The sequence below is a fragment of the Arvicola amphibius genome, chromosome 1 (genome assembly GCF_903992535.2).
Source record: "Arvicola amphibius chromosome 1, mArvAmp1.2, whole genome shotgun sequence".
Lineage (NCBI taxonomy): Eukaryota > Metazoa > Chordata > Mammalia > Rodentia > Cricetidae > Arvicola > Arvicola amphibius.
Genome location: NC_052047.1, coordinates 92,753,343 through 92,775,585, shown reverse-complemented (window position 1 = coordinate 92,775,585; position 22,243 = coordinate 92,753,343). Strand labels below are relative to the sequence as shown.

The 22,243-nt window shown below is 38.5% G+C and overlaps 1 protein-coding gene across 1 annotated transcript in view; it reads right to left on the bottom strand.

The window, feature by feature from the left end:
• Positions 1 to 2,912: 2,912 nt before the first annotated feature.
• The window catches only part of Psme4 (proteasome activator subunit 4), a 120,071-nt gene continuing 100,740 nt past the window's right edge, over positions 2,913 to 22,243 (bottom strand). The window contains exons 43-47 of the mRNA XM_038313184.2: positions 18,604 to 18,759; positions 9,766 to 9,928; positions 7,034 to 7,167; positions 5,502 to 5,640; positions 2,913 to 4,364 (exon numbers count right to left, since the gene is read on the bottom strand). Coding sequence (XP_038169112.1) covers positions 5,506 to 5,640; positions 7,034 to 7,167; positions 9,766 to 9,928; positions 18,604 to 18,759 — 588 coding nt within the window. The 3' untranslated portion in view covers positions 2,913 to 4,364; positions 5,502 to 5,505. The remainder of the gene's footprint in view (positions 4,365 to 5,501; positions 5,641 to 7,033; positions 7,168 to 9,765; positions 9,929 to 18,603; positions 18,760 to 22,243) is intronic.

Genomic DNA, 22,243 nt, shown 5'->3' with positions numbered 1-22,243 from the left:
GGCGAGCCGGGGCGGAAGGCGCAGTCACCAGCCGAACATGGGGCGCGGCCCCTCCCTCCAACCCTGGCCGCCCCGCCTGCCCGCACCCTCCCTGCCAGCCAGCCGCCCGGACTGTGAAGTGCGCAGAGCCAGCTTCAGCCTCGTGGGCGTGCGCCGGGACCCCGGGGCTGCCTGTGATACATACAGCAAGGGAGACAGTTAAGGCAGAGACGCCAGACACCGTGCAGCCCTGAGGTAAGGCCTTGCCTTAGGTGGCAATGGAGAGTCTGAGATGAATGGCTCTCTGCAGGCCTCCCTAGGCAGCTCAGAGTGCCTGTGGCCTTGGCTTTCTCAATAGGCTGCCAAGTCATTATAACTATTTAAATCAATTTCAACACATGTTATGTGTCTTAGATATAGTAAGGAAGGATGAATGCAAAGCAAAATAGAAAACAGAAGCTATTAAATTGTGTTGAGTGTGAAAATCTTGAAAAGCGATTGTGCAATTCAGCTAGGCCTACCTATTTTAATAAACAAAATAGACTAGTAGCTTCTCATCTCCTATAGCCGACACATCTCAAGTAACAAACTCAGTTTGGCTTTAATATTAGCCGGAGTCACCAAATAACACACACTCCTTAAGTTTGTTATTATGGGTACAAAACATCTCATTTATTCCTCAGGATTCCTGCCTTGGGCTCTTCTTCTTTTCTAATCGTATCTGCTATTTAGAAATAGAGAATGGTGGTACTAGAAATCAGAAACCTTGATTCCATCCAGGTGAAATATTTTCTGGCACTGTTGCTACTACAACCTCCCTCCATTTTCTGTTAAGTTTTTCTTTAGAAATACAAACTAGTAACAAGATTCAAAGAAACTTAATTTTCCTTGTACTTTTTGCTAACATGCTGGAGGGCTTTGTGAAATATCAGAATTCTGTTTAGAAAAAGAATATTTAAGAAAAATTCCCAACTAATTTTTACATAAGTCATGTTCTACTCCCCAGACACTTAACAATATATCAGCTCTAAAACATGTTATCAGTAAGGGCAACACTGGGCACTAAAAACAATTGAGAAAAAGAAAAAGACCAATTAGAAGTTAGAGCTGAAATTCTGACTCGAATTATACCTCTCCAAATAAATGAACTACTTCGCGCATAATTTCCATTCAGACGTAAGTGGTAACAAAGCGTTCAGGCTGGACGGTAGCCATCAGTGGCACCGCGTGCTGAAAGTGACACAATCCCCATTGCTCAGGACCTCTGGGAAAGGCATGGGGCACATGGTTCTAGAGCTATGTGGAGTTACTCAGAAATACAAAATATGTTCATAAAATATAGCAGTAAGGTGGATAAACTGGATGAAGAATACTGGTATACTAATAACACAAAAGGCAAAATCTGCAAACAACCAGGGCTGACAATAGAGTAACAAAACCAGCATTCCAGCTCAAACCAGTTGACATGCATTACCATGTCAATTTTGGGAAAGCACATATCAAGGCCAATAAAGTGTTCACATTCACTGGGCACAGTGGCAAAATATCTTATTCCTTGGATGCTCCAGTATAAGAAAAGCTTTAAAATGTGGAGGTGTGGAGAGGCACTGCAGCATATTCTGAAGCACAGCAAATGGAAAATGACTGTGATACTCAACAATGGAGCAATACTCAGATCATCACAGAAATATACAAAGGTAACCCCCAAGCCCAAGTGCTGGGGTTGGACTCAGGGACTCTGCTGTATTAGGCAGGCCCTACAGCTGAACTCTCAGCCACATTAATGAAGAAGAAAATATCCTAAATATGATCTGCGGTCATTCTTTTTCAAAGGATCCCTTCAGAAACTAAAGAAAGATTGATCTTACAAATCCATATATTTTCTCCTTTCCTTACTCAGTTCACAGAAACCTATGCTCTTTCCAATCCAGCCAACAATGGCTTTCTAATACTGTTTGTCTCTCTGATCCCTGCCAGCTTGTGCCTTACTGACATAGTTCCTGATCCTCTATCTCCATCCTTCTGAATGAATCACAGAATAAGAGCTGCATTAGATAGTATTAGCCATCCTGTTCTTTTCTCTGCCCCTAACTTGGGACCACGTGTAGAAAATTAATCATGTAATGATAGAGCATTTAATTTCAAAATTCAGGTATAACCCGGGGGAAAATGTCAAGCCAATAAACAACAAACCTGATATCGTAGTTACCAGGGAGCATGCTGGACACTCAGATTAAGGGACTCTGCTTCAGTTGAGTGGAATCCAGATCTTGGTTTTCACCGAGTATTCATCACTGATAGACTAAACCAATAAGGAGCTTTTCTGAGATTTTAGACTCTTACTCTGTAGTCTTCTGGCTCAGGATCCAGAATGCTTTGATTTCTGGTAGTGCCACCTTGGCACTTTAAAAAGATGTTGGTGAAAGCAACAGGATGTCACCCAGAGAACTTTTAACTAAGGAACATGCTGACTACCAAGCACTTTATCTTTTTTTTTTTTTTTTTTTTTTTTTAAATTTCCACTTAGGAGCCATTGCGAAGGCATATTTTTATGTAGCTTAGTTAGAAAATGGAGTATTCTCCCTTGGGAGGAATAATAATTCCATAATAAAACTAATAAACAAACTAGGAAAAAAAGAGAAAAGGCTCAAGTGGGCAACAACTCAAAGTCTCACTGCTCAGAGAATCAACCATGTTTACGGTGACAGAAGCCTTCAGCTGTCCTAGTAAATGTGGTAATCACTAGTCACATGGCTAATGAGGACTTAGAGCCTGCCTAGTGAGCCTGGCTATTATACTCAACAGGGCAGAGTTAAGAAATTCATTCTGGCCAAAGAGAAGAAAATCACAGATCTAAACCCAAGAAGGCAAGTAATCCATAAAAGTTGCTGCCTACAAAACTGTCTTCTCTTAATGAAGAAAAAAGTCAGGCATTAAAAACAATCCTTTTTATTGGGATTTAAACTAGTTACACAATTGAAAGTCAGTGAGGCACTACTCTATACAGGGATTATGCCTGTGTGTGCTGATACTTCAGTACTGTACCAAGACCACTGCTGTGTTGGGATGCTCAGCACGTAGACACTAGAAAGTATACTGTAGTGTTCCTTTAAGGGCGTGTCACAAGATGACATCCGTCAATTCTTCCACCTACAACATAGCTTGCACTTTATAAAGTTGTGACAGGCAAACATGTTACCATTTAGAGATACACGCAAAAAAAAGTACATAAAAATCCAGATATTCTAATATTAAATGAATTTAAAAAATCCCACAGTTCAGCTTTTATAACATGAGAAGATAAAGAAAATAATTTTAAAACACACATCAAAAAATGGTATTCTGGAGGTACAAAGTGCCATAGTAAAAAGTTGTGTGTGAATCTTTACAAACTGGTCACACAATGGTTCGTGTTAACGGCTGCATCTGTACAAAGTCTTGCCAATGTTATCTCTATGGCTTATATAATCGTTTACATCTATGTAACACACTAAACAAGTCAAATACCAAGTCTTATTAATTTCAATGATTCTGCAAGCAGACAGGGTGAGGAGAGAAAGGGCGCGAAGGAGTGAGAGAGAGAGAAAGATTAAAAGAAAATTTCCATAAACACAGCAATAGTCCATTTATATGAGGTGCAACACATTTCAAGGTGAGGTGCAAAACACTATTTGTGAGGACTAGGGCAAAAAGCAACCAGCCAAGGTGTTTATTGATGTTGTTCTTTATTTTTAAAATCACACATTGTATACACATACAAATCAGTCTAAAATTTATTCATCAAACCCCAGTTTTTCAGCAATTGGCTCCTATTCAGCACCAAAAACTCCAGTCTGTGGAGGCACAGACACAGACTTCTGCAGTGTGGTCACAAGTTGATTCTGAGACTTGCCCCCTGGGATATATCCTTTTCTCTTCATGGCTCTCCAGACACAAGGCTGTCCAGACTTCAGATTCATGGCCCATGGCCTACTACCAGTAAACCCAATTGCCTTTGAGGAAGAATTCAAAATAATTTGAAATGAATGAAATGACAGGACCGACATTACTACTGGTAAGTAGTTCTCCATTCTAAGGGAATTGTTTTGTGTTTTAAGCTTCTAGGCTGTTTGGTCATGATGCCATGATCATATTGGATTATTTCTAGTCTAAGACTTTGTGACTTTGTCATATGCCTCAAAGAAAAAGTGATCAGTATTCTTAGAACACTTCCAGACAAGTTTTGGGAAATGAAATGGCAGTTGAGAACCTGTGAGCACAGAAGCCGCTAACATGACGAGAGCGCAGCCGAGGCTGGGCTGTGAGACCCGCAGAGAGCCAACCACAGATGGTACCTGAGGAGCTGGAATTTTTGATGAATTGAGCCCAAAATCAGGACTAGCCATCTGCATTAAGGAGAAAAAAAAATCTGTTAGGTAATAAAGCACTAAATTCTAAAATCCCACCACATAGATTTTCTTCATTTTCCCAACCCTTCTCTACACAAAGACTTGCTGGCTCCCTCCTTCCAGAGGTAATAACCCATTTTTGACTTTAGATGAGTTGTACACAGTGAGGACTGCTTTAATACCAACACTCTGGAAGGGGGAGAGGCAGAATGAGCTTGAGGCCACCTGATCAACATAATGAATTCTAGGGTAGCCAGGGCTACAAAGACTCTCTCTAAAAATAAAAAGCAAAAAACAAACAAAAAGAATACAGATGATGGGCTAGAGAGATGGCTCAGCAGCGAAGAGCATTTACAACCGTCTGTACCTCAGCTCCCTCTCCTGACCTCAATAAGCACAGCACGCACACGAGCACAGTAAATCCAGATGAAGTATTTTCATGACTGTGGAATGCAGAGTTCCCAGTACAACCCCAAATGTCTCACTCAGGAAGCAATCTGGACTATGATTCTTTTCTTTCACCCTGATTATCTCAGGCTGCTAATGCAACTTATTTATTTTCTAAGTGTCCCAAAGCAGACACATAAATTACCTGTTTAAAAATGAAAACAAAATCCTGAAAAATTCTATGGGACTTATTTCCACTGACCACAGCAAAAGACATACTTACTTATTTATTGAGACAGAATATCAGTCTGCAACCCAGGGCTGGTTTTAAACTCTGAGATTAGTGGAATATAGAAACAAGTACCTGGAACGGCTGCACAAGCAGAAGGGCTTCGAGTTCCAGTGAGCACTGTCACAAGAAATCAACCAACCAACCCACCCAATAAAATCCTGGGGGTAAACTTGGGCTCTGTTGCTGAGCTATTTATCCCCACACCTTACAAACAGTTAGTGTGCTGGCACACAACTGCAAAGCTAGTTCCCGTGAGGCTAGGGTTGGGAACTACTCCAGATGCAAAGTTAGCCTGTCTACACAGCTATCCCTGTCTTAAAAGGTCAAAACAAACAAGTCTCTCCACTTTATCTAAGCAGTTACATCTAAAATGGCAGCAAGGTTTAAAACCTTGTAGAAACTCTTTCTCCATCATCAGTAGGATGACACTTGTGAGGCTGTCACATGTAACTCACCTCTCTATGCATAATAGCACGGTGACACAAGGAGGTCAGTGAGCACAAGCAGCTGGTCATCAGTGAACTGCTGTTTGTGTTCTTGCCAATTGTCATGGTGCGTCCTTCGGAAATTGGATAAGGTCTTCTTTACAGTCATCTGTAATCAACCCATGCACATTTTAACCTCTAACAACCAGAGTCAAATACCGGTTATCTTCAGCTACATTAGAATCCACATAGACCTCACCCTTCACACTGCAAATGCTACGAAGTTAGAAAAGCAAGTCAATTTTCTGTCTCCAAACCACTAATGATCTGCAGAATTACTGGCTTCACATCAGGACAAGGCACTGCAATGCACTGCCACACTGCTACACCAGCTTCAATACATACTGTATTTACAAAGTGACCTGCTTAGCTTAGGAGCATGGGTGCTAAGACTATTTCTAGTTTATCATTAGTCTTCATTGAGATGAGAGACTTTCCAGATACAAAATGCCAGAATAACAGTAACATGAAACCTAACTTTGTAACTAATGCTAACAGTGCTCTTAATGTTGGTTTAGAAAGGATAAAAGCTACAGAAATTAACTTTAGTTTGTTATAGATGGGGAAAATGTCTCTGCAAGGCTTTAGTAATTACAGAGTAAATGTGACCCTATCAGAGACAGCAGTTTGTTTTTGTTTTGTTTTAGGTTTCTTTAAGACAGGGATTTTCTCTCTGTAGCCCTGGCTGTCCTGGAACCAGCTCTATAGACCAGGCTGGCCTTGAACTCAGAGATCCACCTGCTTCTGTCTCCTGAGTGCTAGGATTAAAGACCTGCACTACCACTGCCCAGCTGAGGCAGTAGCTTTATAAAGCAGTACATTCAAAATGTGCAAGGAAGTATTTATCAAGTGATACAAATAAACTAACAAGAAAGCATTATACTTTGGGATGTACATTATTTCGGTAAATTGTCGTGTAATGTTTAGTTCACTAAGAAGCTGCATCTGGAAGTGGAATTGGCCCCAAGCATGTGTGTGTTGTGTTTTCTAAGGCCCCTTGTCTGGGAATTGTTTAGCGTCTTTAACTCTGCAGCAGAAGGAGAGCAGCAAATCAGCTCTAGAGTGAAACCATGTCGGAGGACATCTAGAAGGCAAACCACTTCCAGCAGAGGTTGCTACTGTTTATCCCAGATGTAAAAGCACCTGCAGTGGGAAAACTGGCAAGTTCAGCCATGGGAAGTTCAGCTTAACTGTGAACTCTAGCTACTGTCTCAAGGTCCCCCAGTAACTTTCTGCTGTTTTTGACCATTTATCTCTATCTGCTCTTTCTTCTTTTACTTGGAAGCTTCACCAGAGGACATACTCTGCTCTCCTGAGACTTTCTTCATTGGGAACTCCAGCTGCCTTAAAGGTGCTTCACCAGTTGATTTCTGCTAGAAGTGCTTACCCCTCCAAACTTGATGGTATTTGCTATTTATTCTTTTCCTTTTGTTTACTATGCATTTAAACTCACTCATACAAATAGCTATCATAGATCATTCTCTGGACCATACAGAACATACCTCAATAGGCTGGGGATCATTCAAATGTGCACTGAGATTCATAAGGAGCTGGGGCATCCAGGTGGGAACATCATAAGGGCTAGAAAGAACACATGCACCAAGTCCAAGCACACCAGCATGACGCCTGACCAACTCTACAATGAGAAAAACATATACACCTTTTACAGTGGAATCAATTTTCAGTCATGCTAGATGTGCTTTCAGTGTACATACCTCCTCCATTTAATATCAATTTACAAGTACAAAAAAGCATGATTCCCGCGGCTGAACTACAAATGGCAAGGATTTTAAAAACATTCTAGAGCTGTCCCCCAGTGATGGTGTAGTTGTTTCTAGCCAGGAATGGGTCATATTGTTAAACCAACACAGCTACAATTTTCCTGATCAGCTCATTCATATTCTAAGTACATACAATTCCTGGTCCTAAAATAATCTCCCAGATTAGGTAATATTTTCTCTGTGTGATTGTGCCCACACAAAATACACCACCATGCTTGAAAAATGCATTTCTGATAACAGAACTACAACACATGTCTACCTTAAGGAGTCTGTTCCTTCCTCAGTGGTGTGAGTCCAAGAGATTCCAAATACCCATGGTTCCCTGGTTCCTTTCTCACTTTCCCGTCTCCCCTTCCAGTGGTACTGGGATTGGTCAAACACAGGGCCTCACATGAGCTAAGCAACCCACCACCCTATGACCACTATACCTAGACCTGTTCTTTTTGGTATAGTATTTGGTATTGAACTCAGGATATGATGCATATTAGCCAAGAGCTTATTACACTGAGCCACATTTCTAGTTTCCGTCAGAGTTTCTCAATAAAGCTGCAATGCATATTCTTTGGAAATCTATTCTAGGTTTGTCTATGAACAGAAGGAGAAGGTAAGAAAATGAGATTTTAGAGTAGTAAAAATGATAATGTCATCTGTTATAGTAAAGACTTAAAACACTTTATTATCAAAGAAAATCAGAATGCTGATAATTTATTGGAGTTTAGTATTGAGTATTGATACATAACAATATATAAATACTTAATACTGGGTATTTAATAATTATGACATAATTATAGCTCTAATGTATAGGAACTGCATATCCTAGCCACTTAGCATAAATTTAATGAACTTCATATTTACTAATTTTTATCATTTCTATTTCTTTGGGCTTATAGTCAGATGTTTCTCTGTACTGTCACCTAAATTTTTCTTCAAAAATAACATGACAATCAGACTTTAAGGCATGTGATTTGTGCTAACTTACTTCAGAAGCTCCGTGACTCTTCTCTTCATTGGCTGACTAGTGAACTAGTAACTAGTAGTATGTTCCGCTACACTGCATTAACACTTTGCACACATACACTGATGGTCCCTAGTGGTATCATAGCCATTTTATTGTGCTCACAGTACACAGGGCTATGTGTGCACAAAAAGGAATTTATTCAGTACTGCATTTCTTTAAAGTGATCTCCCTCACAAAGACACACGTGATTATCTAACATCCCTTCTCTAGACAGAAGCAAAGGTGCCCCTGGTTCATTAAAACTTTCTCTTTTTGTATACATGTGTTTCTGTTGTGCTCATCATGTGTGTGCACATGAAAGGAGACAGAAGAAGTCAATCTCAGGTGTTGTTCCTCAGGATTCTTTATTTCTATTTCTGTTTATGTGTATGTGCACATGCATGCAAGTACCCACAGAAGTCAAAAGGAGTTTGAATTCTATGGAGCTGGAGTTACAGGCAGCCGTGAGGCTCTAGATGTGATGTTAGAAACTGATTTCGGGTCTAATGGTAAGCATGCGTAACCACCAAGCCATCTCTTTAGCCCTGCGCTTGTTTTCTGAGTCAAGGTCTTTCACTGAGACCCGGAAAGCTGCTTGTCTCCACTGTCCCAGTGCTGCAGTTATGGGACAGCACACCTGGCTTTTTATGTAGGTGCTGGAAATCAAACTCAGGGCCTCGGGCTTGCATGGCAAGAACCATACTATCTTCCTAGCCTATCCCCATTTTTCATTTATATATGTATATATTCCTTTTGTGTGTATACTCACACTTATGTGTGCAAATCTGCACAAGCACACACGAGTGCCACGGTATGAAAGTGAGGTCACAGGAAACTTGTGGGAGTATGTCTTGCCTTCCATCATGGATCCCAGAGATCAAATTCAAGTCCCAAGTATGGCGGCAAGTTTTTTTTTTTTAAGTGCACTAACACATAATCCCTAAATTCTGAACACAAGATAGTTTAAATCCTCCAAAATAACCAATGCACTTATTTTAGGTGAAGGTTAGAAGTGCCTTATTAAAAAGTTGGGGCTGGAGAGTTAAGAGCACTGCATGCTCTTCCAAAGGTCATGAGTTCAATTCCCAGCAAGCACATGGTGGCTCACAACCATCTGTAATGAAATCTGGTATCCTCTTAAGGAAGAGACATGGTCAGTAGTCCTATCAATTTAGACCATGAAACTCAGTGTTCAACAGAACTGCTATATGCGGCTGCCCACGCATGCTTCAGTATTGCCAGGTCATAAATTAAAAATTATTAATTATATGCAATAGTGGACAAGTTCCTTTGTACATACAACTTTAGCCTTTTGATTCTAGGTCCTGTCTTCTTCATGCCAACTCCTAACAAGTAGGGACAATTATTCCCGCCAAGACCTGAGCACAAACAAGTACTTCAAATGTTTAAGGAAGTCTGCTTAATTCAACAAAGGTATGGGGATTTGTGATATTACCTGCAGAAGGAATGGTATCTCCCACAGAACCAGGGTCTCGCTTTCTTTTCTTGGGTAGTTTTGTTTTGCAAAGTTGTTCAAAATGAATCTGCATAGCACTGTCCATGATAAGGAAGTTACACTGTAGCAGACCACTTAAGGTAGTAGCAGCCATTTCTCGAACCTGGAGAAATAATCATTTCTATTAGAACTGAGGTTTTAAGTCTGAGGTGACAAAGGACAGTGGCACGGAAAGGCTGAGTGGGGACCTTTCCTAGAATGTATGCAAAATTTACTTTTTCTTTCTGTTTTGTGACAGCCATCACCAGATTCCCCCGGTTTCTGTTACACGTAAAATAAAATTTTTCCACAAATTAACACATAAACAATAAATACAAATGTTCAAAATGTAAACAAAAAGCCAATGTTCCGCTCTACATTCCTTGAAAAGTTCTTTGTACTGTTATCTGGTTGCCCTTTTCCTATAAAGATTCCTATAAATATGGTACTGGGACTGAATTCGAGGGCTACATTTAAGCCAAGCAAGTGCTCTACTATTGAGGTTTCTTTTTAATTTGTACTTTGAAACAAAGTCTCACTAAATTGCCCAGGCTGACCTTGTAGGACTAGGAATTAAATCCAGGCCCCTCCCTATGTCAGGACAGTATTCTACCATCCTAAAGTCCTTTCGTTTTTAGGCAGATAGGATCTTGTTAAATTGTCCAAGCTGATGCTCATGAACTTTCTTTCAACCTTCTTTCCTCAACTATCAGAGTACCTAGGATTACAGGTGTGCACCACCACATCCAGCCAGAGAGTATTACTTCATTTAACTTTTGCTGAATTTCCACAGATTTAGGATAACTCAATTTGAAAGACTCAACAATTTTATGGTTATCAACTCTGTTCAAAGAGTAATGCTGGGCAGTAGTCTTACTGGCCGGCAGCAATATACACTGTGCTTTGTAGACAAAGAGAAGATATAGTAAAAGTAAGCAAAGTTGACATGTCTTTTGTTTGCATCTCTAAGGTCATTATTTGTAGTCTGTTTTGTCTTTATGTGACTACAACTAGTCTACAAAAGTTTGATGATTTTTGTATGTAATAACATTTTTCTCTTGTCTGAAGCTTGATCATTTAAATGTAAATTTCTAATATTGTTGTAGAGAAATTTGTGTATTTTTAAGTCATCTGCTCTTGAAAAGTCATCTATGCATTAAGTCCTACAAATAACCAACCTGGTATTTCAGTTTCATTAACTTAAGAGAGGACACTGCTTTACTCCATCTAATGTGAAATGTTCAACTGATTTTCCTCCACGCTGCTAATAAATTACCCCAATACTTCCAACAGAATCACTCTTTCCAGTACTAAGGCCTACGTTCAGGATATTCTTTGGCCAGGATTTGGTCAGAATTTACATGCCAATAATAGCTTTACAATGTGAGGGAAAAAAAAATAATTTATCTCATTTTATTAGTCAAAAAACACTATCTCCTCACACAATCTTTTTTCTTTAAATCTGTAAACTTTAGAAAAAGATTAGTTCTCAATTACAAAGTTTTCCAATTCAATCACAAATAAGATATAGCTAGTTATTACTAATATATACTTTCTATCATGTTATTCCAATAATGGGTTTATTTGCTTATGTCATAGTAACAGGCATTTTCTGTTTAGAGAAAGCACAATACTTTATTAAATAGTAACAAATGTGAAATAAATCTATACTGTTACATGGTACTCTAAGAGGCTGCCTCTTCACATGATTATATGCCTATCCATCACATCTGTGACCTGCAGCTCCTACACTATTCTATTTCGGAAATCTTACTTAGGAAAAATAAAGCTCTAAGCACTGCAAGGAACACCAGAGCCGTCTCTGGGAGGATAAACAGCACTCTGCTTTCTACAGGGCTTTACCATCCAGCCTCATCTCATCTTCTGCTCCTTAAGATGAGGTTTTACTATATAGTCCAGACAGGACTTCAACTCGTGTTCTTCCTGGCTTGGCCTCCCATGTGCTAGGATTCCAAATATGTACCACTACACCCAGCTCAAAGACACATTTCTTTAAATGTTCCAAGTAACAGGAATTTCCCTGGAAAGTTCCCCAAACACAAGTTTCCACCCATCATCCTTACTTATCTCAGTGATACAATGTGTTTTCTCTGCAGATAAAATCCTCTAATCACCCTCCCTGTCTGCCCTCCTATCTCAGTCAGCTCCTCCCCCTCTACACAGACCCATCTTGGTAAGAACTGCAAAGAACAATGAAAGGACAACAGCTCACCAACAGGTTGAACACTAGAAAGGCAACACTGTATTTTTCTGGAATTATTTGTTTTATTACTAGCAATTATTATTTGCTCCATGGTGCAAACCTGGAACTCAGAACATCAGGCTTGTCAACAGGATCCTTTACTTGCAAAGTTATCTCACTGGCCCTGAACTTTGTTTATACAAAGGTACCTTTTATATATCTTACAAAATATTTCTTTTAATTTTGATATTCTGAAAAGACTTTCATTCTAATTGAAAGTAATCTAAGGACTACACATTTTCTTGGGAGAATTTTTTCAACTAAATAAAAATGATTGAAAATAAAAACAAATCTGTTTTACAGCCAGTCTCATCAACAGTTAGAGACTAGAGCCATTTTTTGTTGCTGTTTTGAGACAGGGTTTCATGTAGATAAGGTTGGTCTCAAGCCTGCTGTGTAGCTGTTAGACGAAGGGCAACTTTAAATTGTAACAAATGTGAAGTGAAATTCTGTCACCTGCTGCACTCTGGGAAGATGCTAACCTCCCTCCCAAATCTGGAAGGATAAGCATGTGCCATGTGATGTAGGAGTGTTTCTATCTATCTGCTGTTTCATTGGTTAATTAATAAAGAAACTGCTTGGCCTGATAGGTTAGAACATAGATGGGTTGAAGTAGACAGAACAGGATGCTGGGAGTGAGGCAGATGCCTCAGGCAGTTGCTATGCCTCTCCTCTCTGGGGCAGTCGCCATGAAGCCAGCCACCAGGTCAGACATGCTGAATCTTTCCCGGTAAGACACCACTTGTGGTGCTACACAGATTATTAGAAATGGGTTAAGCAAGATGTGAAAATTAGATAATAAGAGGCTGAAACTAATGGGCCAGTGTTTAAATGAATACAGTTTGTGTGTTATTTCAGGGCATAAGCTAGCCAGGCGGCCGGGAGCCGGGTAGCAGGAACACAGCCGCTGCTCATCGCTACAGCCATGCCTGGTTTATATGGTGCTAGGCAAGCTTCTTCCAACTGAGCTACATCCGCAATCCTATTTAGCACTCTTGTTGTGACTTACTAGGTTTTAGAATCAAACAGAAATCTAGAGTTCCATTTACCACAAGTATAATTAGAGAATGAGTGTGTCTTCTCTAATGTCTCTCAAAACTTTCTTAAGTTTAGAACAAAATCTGGGATCAGTATTTGTACTTACTCAGATACTTGATCTACGAATCAGTAATTATGGCTGTTTTATTACTAACTTAAAAAAGAATGTTTTATGTGTATGAGTTTTTGCCTGCAAAAAAATAGCACATTATACAAATGCAGGGCCTACAGAGGTTAGAAGAGAGTGTCAGATCTTTTGGAACTGGAGTTACCATGGTGAGCTACCATGTGGATGCTAGGCACCCAACCTGGGTCCTCTGCTAGAATATCAAGTACTCCTAACCACTGAGCCCTCAAATATACTCATTTTAAAATCTAGTATAATCCTAAAAAATAATCCTTAAAGTAACTGATCTGAAGTGCTAATTTATATATGCCTAACACATAGCAAAATAACAGATAAATCACTACAATTCTAGGTGCTCACCCTAAACTTAAAGTGATCTCTTCTATCATTTGTAACAGATACCCTCCCTTAAACCTAATAGTCTTCAAAGGAAGTATTACAATAGAAACAAACTAAGAATAGTATGATCGATAAAAATCCATTCAATCCAAAGGCTGGACATATTTTAAGTAGTAGTGCTCCATGGGAAAGAAGGTGATTTAAGTAGTTAGTGGTGCTCCACGGGAAAAAGAGGTGACTACTACTGATCGTTACTTGTTTTCTCAGTTTTTTACTTTAAGTTCTTGCTCTGGCTTACTAAGACTCTTCAAATCTAGATTTGACTTTCACAGGTTTTTTTTCTTTATTAATAATATTTCCAGGCTAGAACTCCAGAGCAAGGTGAACAACATCTATGTTCTCAATGAGCACAGCAAATCCTGTGCTGAGGCCCGAAGAGGTCATTCATAACCATCTGCACGATACCTGCACATACTCATCTCTTGTCTCCAAACAAGGTTTCAGATACAACAGAAATCCATATGCAACCCAGGCCTCAGTGTTTTTCTTTTCAACTGCTTTTTTTTTTCTTTTTCAACTTTCTTTTCAACTGTTTTCAAACTGCTTTTGCTGGTTTGAGACAGGGTTTCAAAGTCCAAGCTGCCTCCTGCTGGCATTACAAGTGTATGCTACCATGCCTGCTGCTTTCCTTATTCAAAACATTTGAAGATACCACCAAAATATGACACTTTAAACAAATGTCATGGTCTAATCATTACATGTTCTAAAATTTACTCTCTCACTGTGTGTGTATGTATGAGAGAGAAAGAGAAGAGAGAGGACACCTGAGAATGTCTGGTTTCCTGCTCTATCACTCTTTTGAGATTGTGAGTCTCTTATGAACCTGGAAGTAGGCTGGTGATCATCAAAAGCCAGTGACCTTCATGTCTTTGCCCTGGAGTTTCAGTGTGTGTGACTACATGCCTGCCTTATTATGTAGGTGGCTAGGGATCTGAATTCAGACCTCCATGCCTGGTGCCCACTAAATGGTCTTATTCCACTGAGTTATCTCCCTAGCCACAGTTATGTTCAATTATGAGCTATGGGAGAAAACAGAATCATATTCTAAGAAACATTCTTGAAGATAGGAAGTTTAATTAAAAGCAAAACAAAACATTTCTATGTGTGGGCAAATGTGTAGGGGCCAAAAGGCAATGTTCAGAAGTCAATTATTTCCTACATGTGGTTTCCAGGATTAAATGCAAGATGTCAGGCTTGGCAGTAAGTTTCTTTATCTGCTAAGTAATCTTTCCAGCCCACAACAATTTTTATTTTTTATTATTATTACTTTTTTAGAGAGACAGGGTCTTACTATGAAGTCCTGGTTGACCTTGAATTTACAGAGCTCTGCCTCCTAAGTACTGGAATTTAAAGGCATATACCATCATTTTAGCGACAATTTACTGTTACAGATTGGATCTTAAATGTCCCTCTAAAGTCCATGTACTAGAGGCTTATTCTCCAGTGTGGTGTTACCAGGAGGTGGTAGGGCCTAAGTCTTTGAACACATGGTCTCAGGGTGTCTCTTTCCCATCTTTCCTACTTTCTGGACACAGGATAAGTGGTTTTGCTCCAGCACACATTCCTATCATAGGCCCAAAATAACCAAGTCAATCTGTCATGAACTGATGCCTACAAGTTAAGGTCTATGAACTAAACATTAACACACATAAGTCTTCCTCTCTGTGTGCTGCTATGTTTTATGCTATAAAATTAAGGCTTGGAGATGCTACTTTTGACATTTCCACTTTTCATTTTTATTCCATTAGGTTAGTTTCTAAGAAGCGCCAGAACTAAAATATTTTCAATTATTCAATATTGTTATAAGCAGTCTGTATGTGCCCTACAGTCTGGATGATATTTGCTTGCTGAACACAGGAAAGCTGCACAGGTTTATTGGAAAATAGATAAACCACCACTCCCACTTTCCTATATATAAACTTCTTCTTAATGCTTAGAGATAGATACACAAAGTTCTCCACTACAAACAAGTTTTTAAAGTCTGTAAAATAAGTAATATTTTTATAAAAAAATTTGTATTTTTCTTTTTCAGAGTCAATTATATTTTATTCTATACTTATTGCAGCATGTTTTCTTATATTGATCTAATTGAGATAAAGTTTATCTTTTGATACAAAATATGACTAAAATGGACCATTGAGCAGATAGACATCCAGAGAAGAAGAGAGAACTGCCTGGAAAAAAAAATTACAGAGAAAAGGAATAATTTGGCCAAATGGTATAATTACTTTCTACAGGGTAAAGTCTCTTTACTTCTCAATTCATTTGAGTCCCAACTCAACTAAAAACTAAACCTGACTTCTCTAAACCCAAGCCATGTTGTTAAAAGAAAAATTCAGAGTCTCTGTCTCATATTACAAGAGTCACCTGGTATGAGACAGAAAAAAACCAAAAGTTAGGGACTATTGTCACAAATCTCTTTCCCCTCATACTTATTTTGACTCTTTAGAACCTTTCTTTAGGTATAATACTATCTTTAAAATTTAAACTTTAAAATTTTAAGTTTTCCACAGTAAACAATAAATTTTCCCAACAGTGATATCTGAAGTCTCAAAAAAGATGATAGAGCCCCACAATAACGAGTCTAACTGAATCATAATAATGCCACTGAGTGGATGGATAAATAGCACTCAGAGCTCAGCTTTGGACTACAAACTGTCAGGACCATTGCAAGGTGGCTGGCTGAGGTGGCCTGCCTTGTGCTCCACTCTAGCCATACAGAACTTCAGAGGAGGTTCACCGCGCACTCACAGACTGGCTACAACTGTTGCAGCAAGTTCTAAGACTTAACCACTGGTTTAGTTTTCACAGGTTCTCATAGAGATACTGTCGCCCCGACAGCACTTGCTTTCCCAATAGTCAGAGTGGATGGCTTTGGTTTTTATCAGGGTTATGGATAATTGTCACCTGTAGGGGGGTTGGTTCTAAGCTGTTATAGGGTTGGGAGCAGAACTATAGATATTAGACTCAGGGATCTCATTTGAAATAGAAAATAGGAGGATAGATAAGATAGGATAATAAGGTAGATTATTAAATCTACTTATAAACTAAAAAAGCAACTATCAGCTTTAAAAAATTTACACTGGTATGGATTCTTGTATATTGATACAAATTCAAAATTATTTTTGTTATATTATATATATGTTCCTACTTCTGTTTAAGATACTTTTGTATCTGAAATGTAAAATTATTTTTATTATACTGATATATGTTTCTACTTCCGTTTAGGATATTTTTGTATATTGATGTGAATTAAGGTTATTTTTGTCATACTGCATTATACATTTCTACCTCCAGTTAAAATATTTTTGTATACTGTCACAATTTTGAGGTTATTGTCCTTATACTGTACATCTGTTTCTATTTTTGCATAAGGTATTACCACTACAGGTTGTTTATTTTTATATGTGAAGCCTTGGTCTTTAAGCTGTATAGATTAATGATAATTACAGCTGGACCTACAATGGCAGCAGCTTAGTTCTGTCCTGTGAGGGTAGTACTTTGATCCTGATTTGTCTGATAATAAACTGTACGCGAACTTACTTGGATTCCTTCTTCATTACCTCTGTATCAAACAGGGATAATGACAGAGGTCACATTTTAAGTCTACTGGATAATAGCATGTTCTGTGCTCTTCAATATGCCTTCATGTACATTATTACTAGTGCTTGAACATCTTCACTCCTAAGTTTTGGTGTGGGAAGGCACTCTACAAGCTACCAAAAGAGAAACAAACACCAACCCAGCTACAAAACCTTTGAACTACAATTTGTCCTTCCTGCAAGATATGCTGGGGCAACGGTGGCACAGAACTTGTGGGAACAATTTGACTTAAGACCCACTCTACAAGATGGAACTGATTCTTGACAATGCTTAGGTGACCAAGAACCAGAGACTAGATAGTTCAGAGACCTAGGGTAAAACCAAACACTACTGGTCTCAAAACCAAGCCAAAACAAAAACCAACCAAACAAAACTAACAAAAATACATCAATAAAATGACTCCTAACGGTATTCTGCTATACTCATAAATCAATGCCTTATTCAGTTTTCATCAGAGAAGCTTCCCTCTGCAGTAGATAGGAACAAAGGCAGAGACCCACAGTCAGATATGTGGAGAGTGTATCCTTGGAACATACAGCTCTAAATGGTATGCCTCCATCAAATCCATCCACCCAGAGCTGAGGAGGAAGCACAAAGAGTGAAAGAGTCAGAGGAATGGAGGCCCTCAGGAAAAAAAATGTCCTATCAACTAAGCAAGGCTCTGACAAATTCAGAGATTGAAGAAGCAAACACAGGACATACAAAAATCTGCACCAGGTCCTGTGCATATACTAAACCCATTAGCCTAGTATTTTTATGGGACTTTTAAGAGTGTAGGTCTCTGATTCTGGGTCTGCTCTTGGGACTTATTTCTTTCCGTTGATTCTTCTTGTCCAACCTTGATGTGATGGTTTTTGTTATATCTTATTCTATTTTAGTTTGTCATGTTTATTCTTTAAATTTTCTACAAGAAGCCTGTTCTTTTATAATGAGACAAAAAGAAGTGGATCTGGAGGAGAGGTGGGGAGGAACTGGAATGAGTACAGGAAAGAGAAACTCTAATCAGGACATAGTGAATGAGAAAATCTATTTTCAATAAAAGGGAAAAAGAAATAGAAAAAAAGAGCAATTACAATTCCTCATTTCATACACAAGAAAATGCAGGTTACCAAGTATATATGTCAATCAACTGCAAGAAGACATATCCAGAAATCGCCCAGTAGTTTTTATCTGTATTACAGGAAATCATGACTACTCACAGATTGCTATATTAAAATTAAGGTTAAATAACATTTGAATAAAACAAATCCTATAAATTACACTCTTTGGTCAAGGCTGGTTTTGAACTTATGAAAATGCTAATGCCCTAGTCTCATAATCATATTTTTAAAGTTAAATAAATTTCCATTTGTTTTAACATAAAGTTTACCTCTAACTGTTCATCCTCCAAAAGGCATATAATCAGCCATCTGATGTCCTTGACTGCATCCTCATTGTTTAGGAAAATAAAGAGGTTATAAAATACCATGGTTTGGAGGTAGGTCAGCACTGTATATCTTGCATGCCAAGAACTGCTTCTTGCTGTCTGTGAATGAGAAATGAGTATATATAACATTACATACAAGTAATACAGAATTTTAAATTGATTCTACTTTCACAGGTATTGTTGCAATTAACTTTATCTTCCATTTCCTTCTAAGCAAAGAGTAGTATGGTCAAGCAACCAAGGCAGTTATTCAGAATGTCTTGACTGTTCAACGGTGGGAAAGTAAGACACTGAAAAAAGTCAAATACTCTCTTGGTAGAGAAGTATTCATAATTAAGACAATTAACTTATCCAAGTTCTACATATTACTCTACATTCAAGAGCAGCAGGTAAGGCCTGAGAAGCAAACAAGACTATGAACTACTAGTGTCAGGTAAGGGTTCCACCTCACAGAGTGAGACTTAAATCCAAGCAAAAGTAGTTTGTTACTCCCATAACATTTGTGCCACTATTGCACTAGTATATCTTGCAAGCAAGCTGATATTGTGTTGCAGCATTTGTTGTTGGGTAATATTGATGACAACTTTCCTCCTCTGGTAGCATGCAGGGTACCTTCCAATATTATGAACACTAGTCAGGAGAGTTGAAACTGCTAGTTGGGAAACAGCTCTATTTCTCAATTTTGCTGATAAAAAGTAAGTGGTCTTTTCAGCAAAAGGCCCTTCTCATCAGGTTGTAGAGATGAACCAACAGTTTTGGTAATAGCTTGTGATATTTTGGGGGAAGGTATATATAAAACCTCTTTGACTAACAACTCATAAACTATATATCCCATTCTAGGTATTGGAGGTTTTAGCTGGTTGCACATTAGTTGGAGGAATGTCTACTCCAACATATAGAGACACCATTTAAATTACTTACATATGTGTAGATATTTTAAAAATCTTTTTGCAGTAAGTTTCCATATGGCTTTTCAAAAGGCCTTTAGTTGTCCCTTCCCATATTCCCTCTTTTACTACTCACACCCCCTTCTCCATTTAATCCTCATAGTCCCTTTATCTCTTTATAGCACTATGTTCTATTTCCTCTTTCTTGGAAGATCCTTACTAGGTACATAACCTCAAGAAATTGAGACTGGATAGGTATAGGCCCTAAGGGTAAACCTACTACTATTCAACTGCTAAAATAACAGCAATAAAATGGCTTTTAATGAGATACAGCAACACCCATAGATCAGTGTGTTGCTCAGTTCTCATCAGAGAAGCTTCTTGCACTGGATAATTAATTAATCAATTAATTAATAGATGCCCCCAAATGGACAATGGGCAGAGAGTGAAAGATTTTGGAGTACCCAGTCCTAAGTGGGATATTCTTATCAAACACCTGACTCAAAGGCTCAGGGATCTATGCAGAAAGAGGTGGAAAGATTGTAAGAGCCAGGCCACAAGCCCGGCATACACCTGGAGGAAGAGGTGAGTGCCAGACTAACTGGCTGCATCCAGCTGCTCTCTTGGCTTTAGCCCCTAGAGATCACCCCCACCTACTGCACCCCCAGGGACCAGGAAGCATCATCCTTCCCGCCAACCCGCACCATCCCCTGCTGTATCTGTTATCACCCGAGTTACAGGCCCCACCTGCAACAACTGGAAGAAGAGATGGGTAGATGGAAGTCTAAGAATACATTTAACAACATAAACAGCAATATATACAACAGTAAGACCTGAACATCCTAACTCAGATGAAGGAGAAGAAAACAACCTTAAAAATAACTTTATGAAGATGATAGAGGAAGTGAAAAATTCCCTTAAAGAAATGGAGGAAAAGACAAACAAAAAATTGGAAGAAATCAATAAATCACTTAAAAAAAAAAAAACAAAGAAAGCCAAGAAAAAACAATCAAGCAAGTGAAGGAGTCAGTTCAAGACTTGAAAACTAAAATGGAAGCAATAAAGAAAACACAAACTGAGGGAATTCTGGAAATGGAAAGTCTGGGTAAACAGGAACTACCAATGCAAGCATAGCTAACAGAATGCAATGTATCTTAGGCATTGAAGAAACAACAGAGGAAACAGATTCATCAGTCAAACATTAAATCCAATGAATTCTTAACCCAAAACATCCACAAAATATGGGACACCATGAAAAGACCAAACCTAAGAATAACAGGGATATGAGAAGGAGAATTCCAGCTCAAAGGCACAGAAGATATATTCAACAAAATCATAGAAGAAAACTTTTTCAACCTAAAAAAGGATATTACTATGAAGGTACAAGAAGCTACAGAACACAAGAGAGACTGGAGAAAAAAAAAAAAAAACAAAAAAAACCAAACCCAAAACAAAAAAGTCCCCTTGCCATATAATAATCAAAACACTAAACATACAGAATATTAAGAGGTGCAAAGGAAAAGGTCAAGCAGCATATAAAGGCAGACCTGTCTGAATTACACCTGACTTCTCAATGAAAACTCTGAAAACCAGAAGGTCCTAGACAGATCTTAGTTCTGTAGACACCAAGAGACCACAGAAGCAAGCCCAGACTACTATACGCAGCAAAGCTTTCACCATAGATGGAGAAAACAAAATATTCCATGACAAAACCAAATTTAAATAATACCTATCCACAAACCCAGCCTTACAGAAAGTACTAGAAGGAAAACACCAACACAAGGAAGTTAGCTGCACCCACAAAAACAGAGGCAAAAGAAAGCCTCCCACCAGCAAACCCCAAAGAAGGAGAAAAAACACTACTAACTGAAAAATAACAGGAATTAACAATCACTGGTCATTAATATCTCTTAATATCAATGAACTCAATTCACCTATAAAAAGGCGCAGGCTAACAGAATGGGTATGAAAACAAGACCTATCCTTCTGCTACATACAAGACGACACCTCAAACTGAAAGACAGATATTATCTCAAAGAAAGGGGTTGAGAAAAGATTTTGCAATCAAATGAACCAAAGAAACAAGCTGGTGTAGCTATATTAATATCTAACAAAATAAGACTTCAAACTACAATTAATCAAAAGAGATGGAGAAGGATCATGCTTCATGGATCATGCTTCTTGGTGGTGGATTTCTTACAGAAAAAAATTCATCAGGATGAAATCTCAATTCTGAAAATCTATGCCCAAAATACAAAGATACCCACATTCTTTAAAAGAACTGCAAGGTTTTACAGCTAAAGCTGATTTGGGAAGCCTCTCTTAAATGAGAGCGCTTGCTTGCTTCTAGCAAGCAGAGAAAACCCGAGAAATTGCTGCTACCAAGAAGCCATGCTTAATGCTGATATTTTGTGTTTAGAATTACTTCCCAAGCTCTCTCAGGATTTCTGTGGATGCAGTTGCCCTACGTTGGGCGCCTATCTGTCTGTTTGTTAATCTGTCTGTTTGTAAGGAGCTGCTTGTTTATCCCAGCTGTTGAGAACCAAAATAACCACACAGAAACTGTATTATTTAAATCACTGCTTGGCCCATTTATTTATAATTTATTTATTTATTTTTTATTTAATTTAAAAATTTTTAATTTATTTAATTTTAAATTTTTAAATTAATTAATTAATTTATTTATAATAGAATTA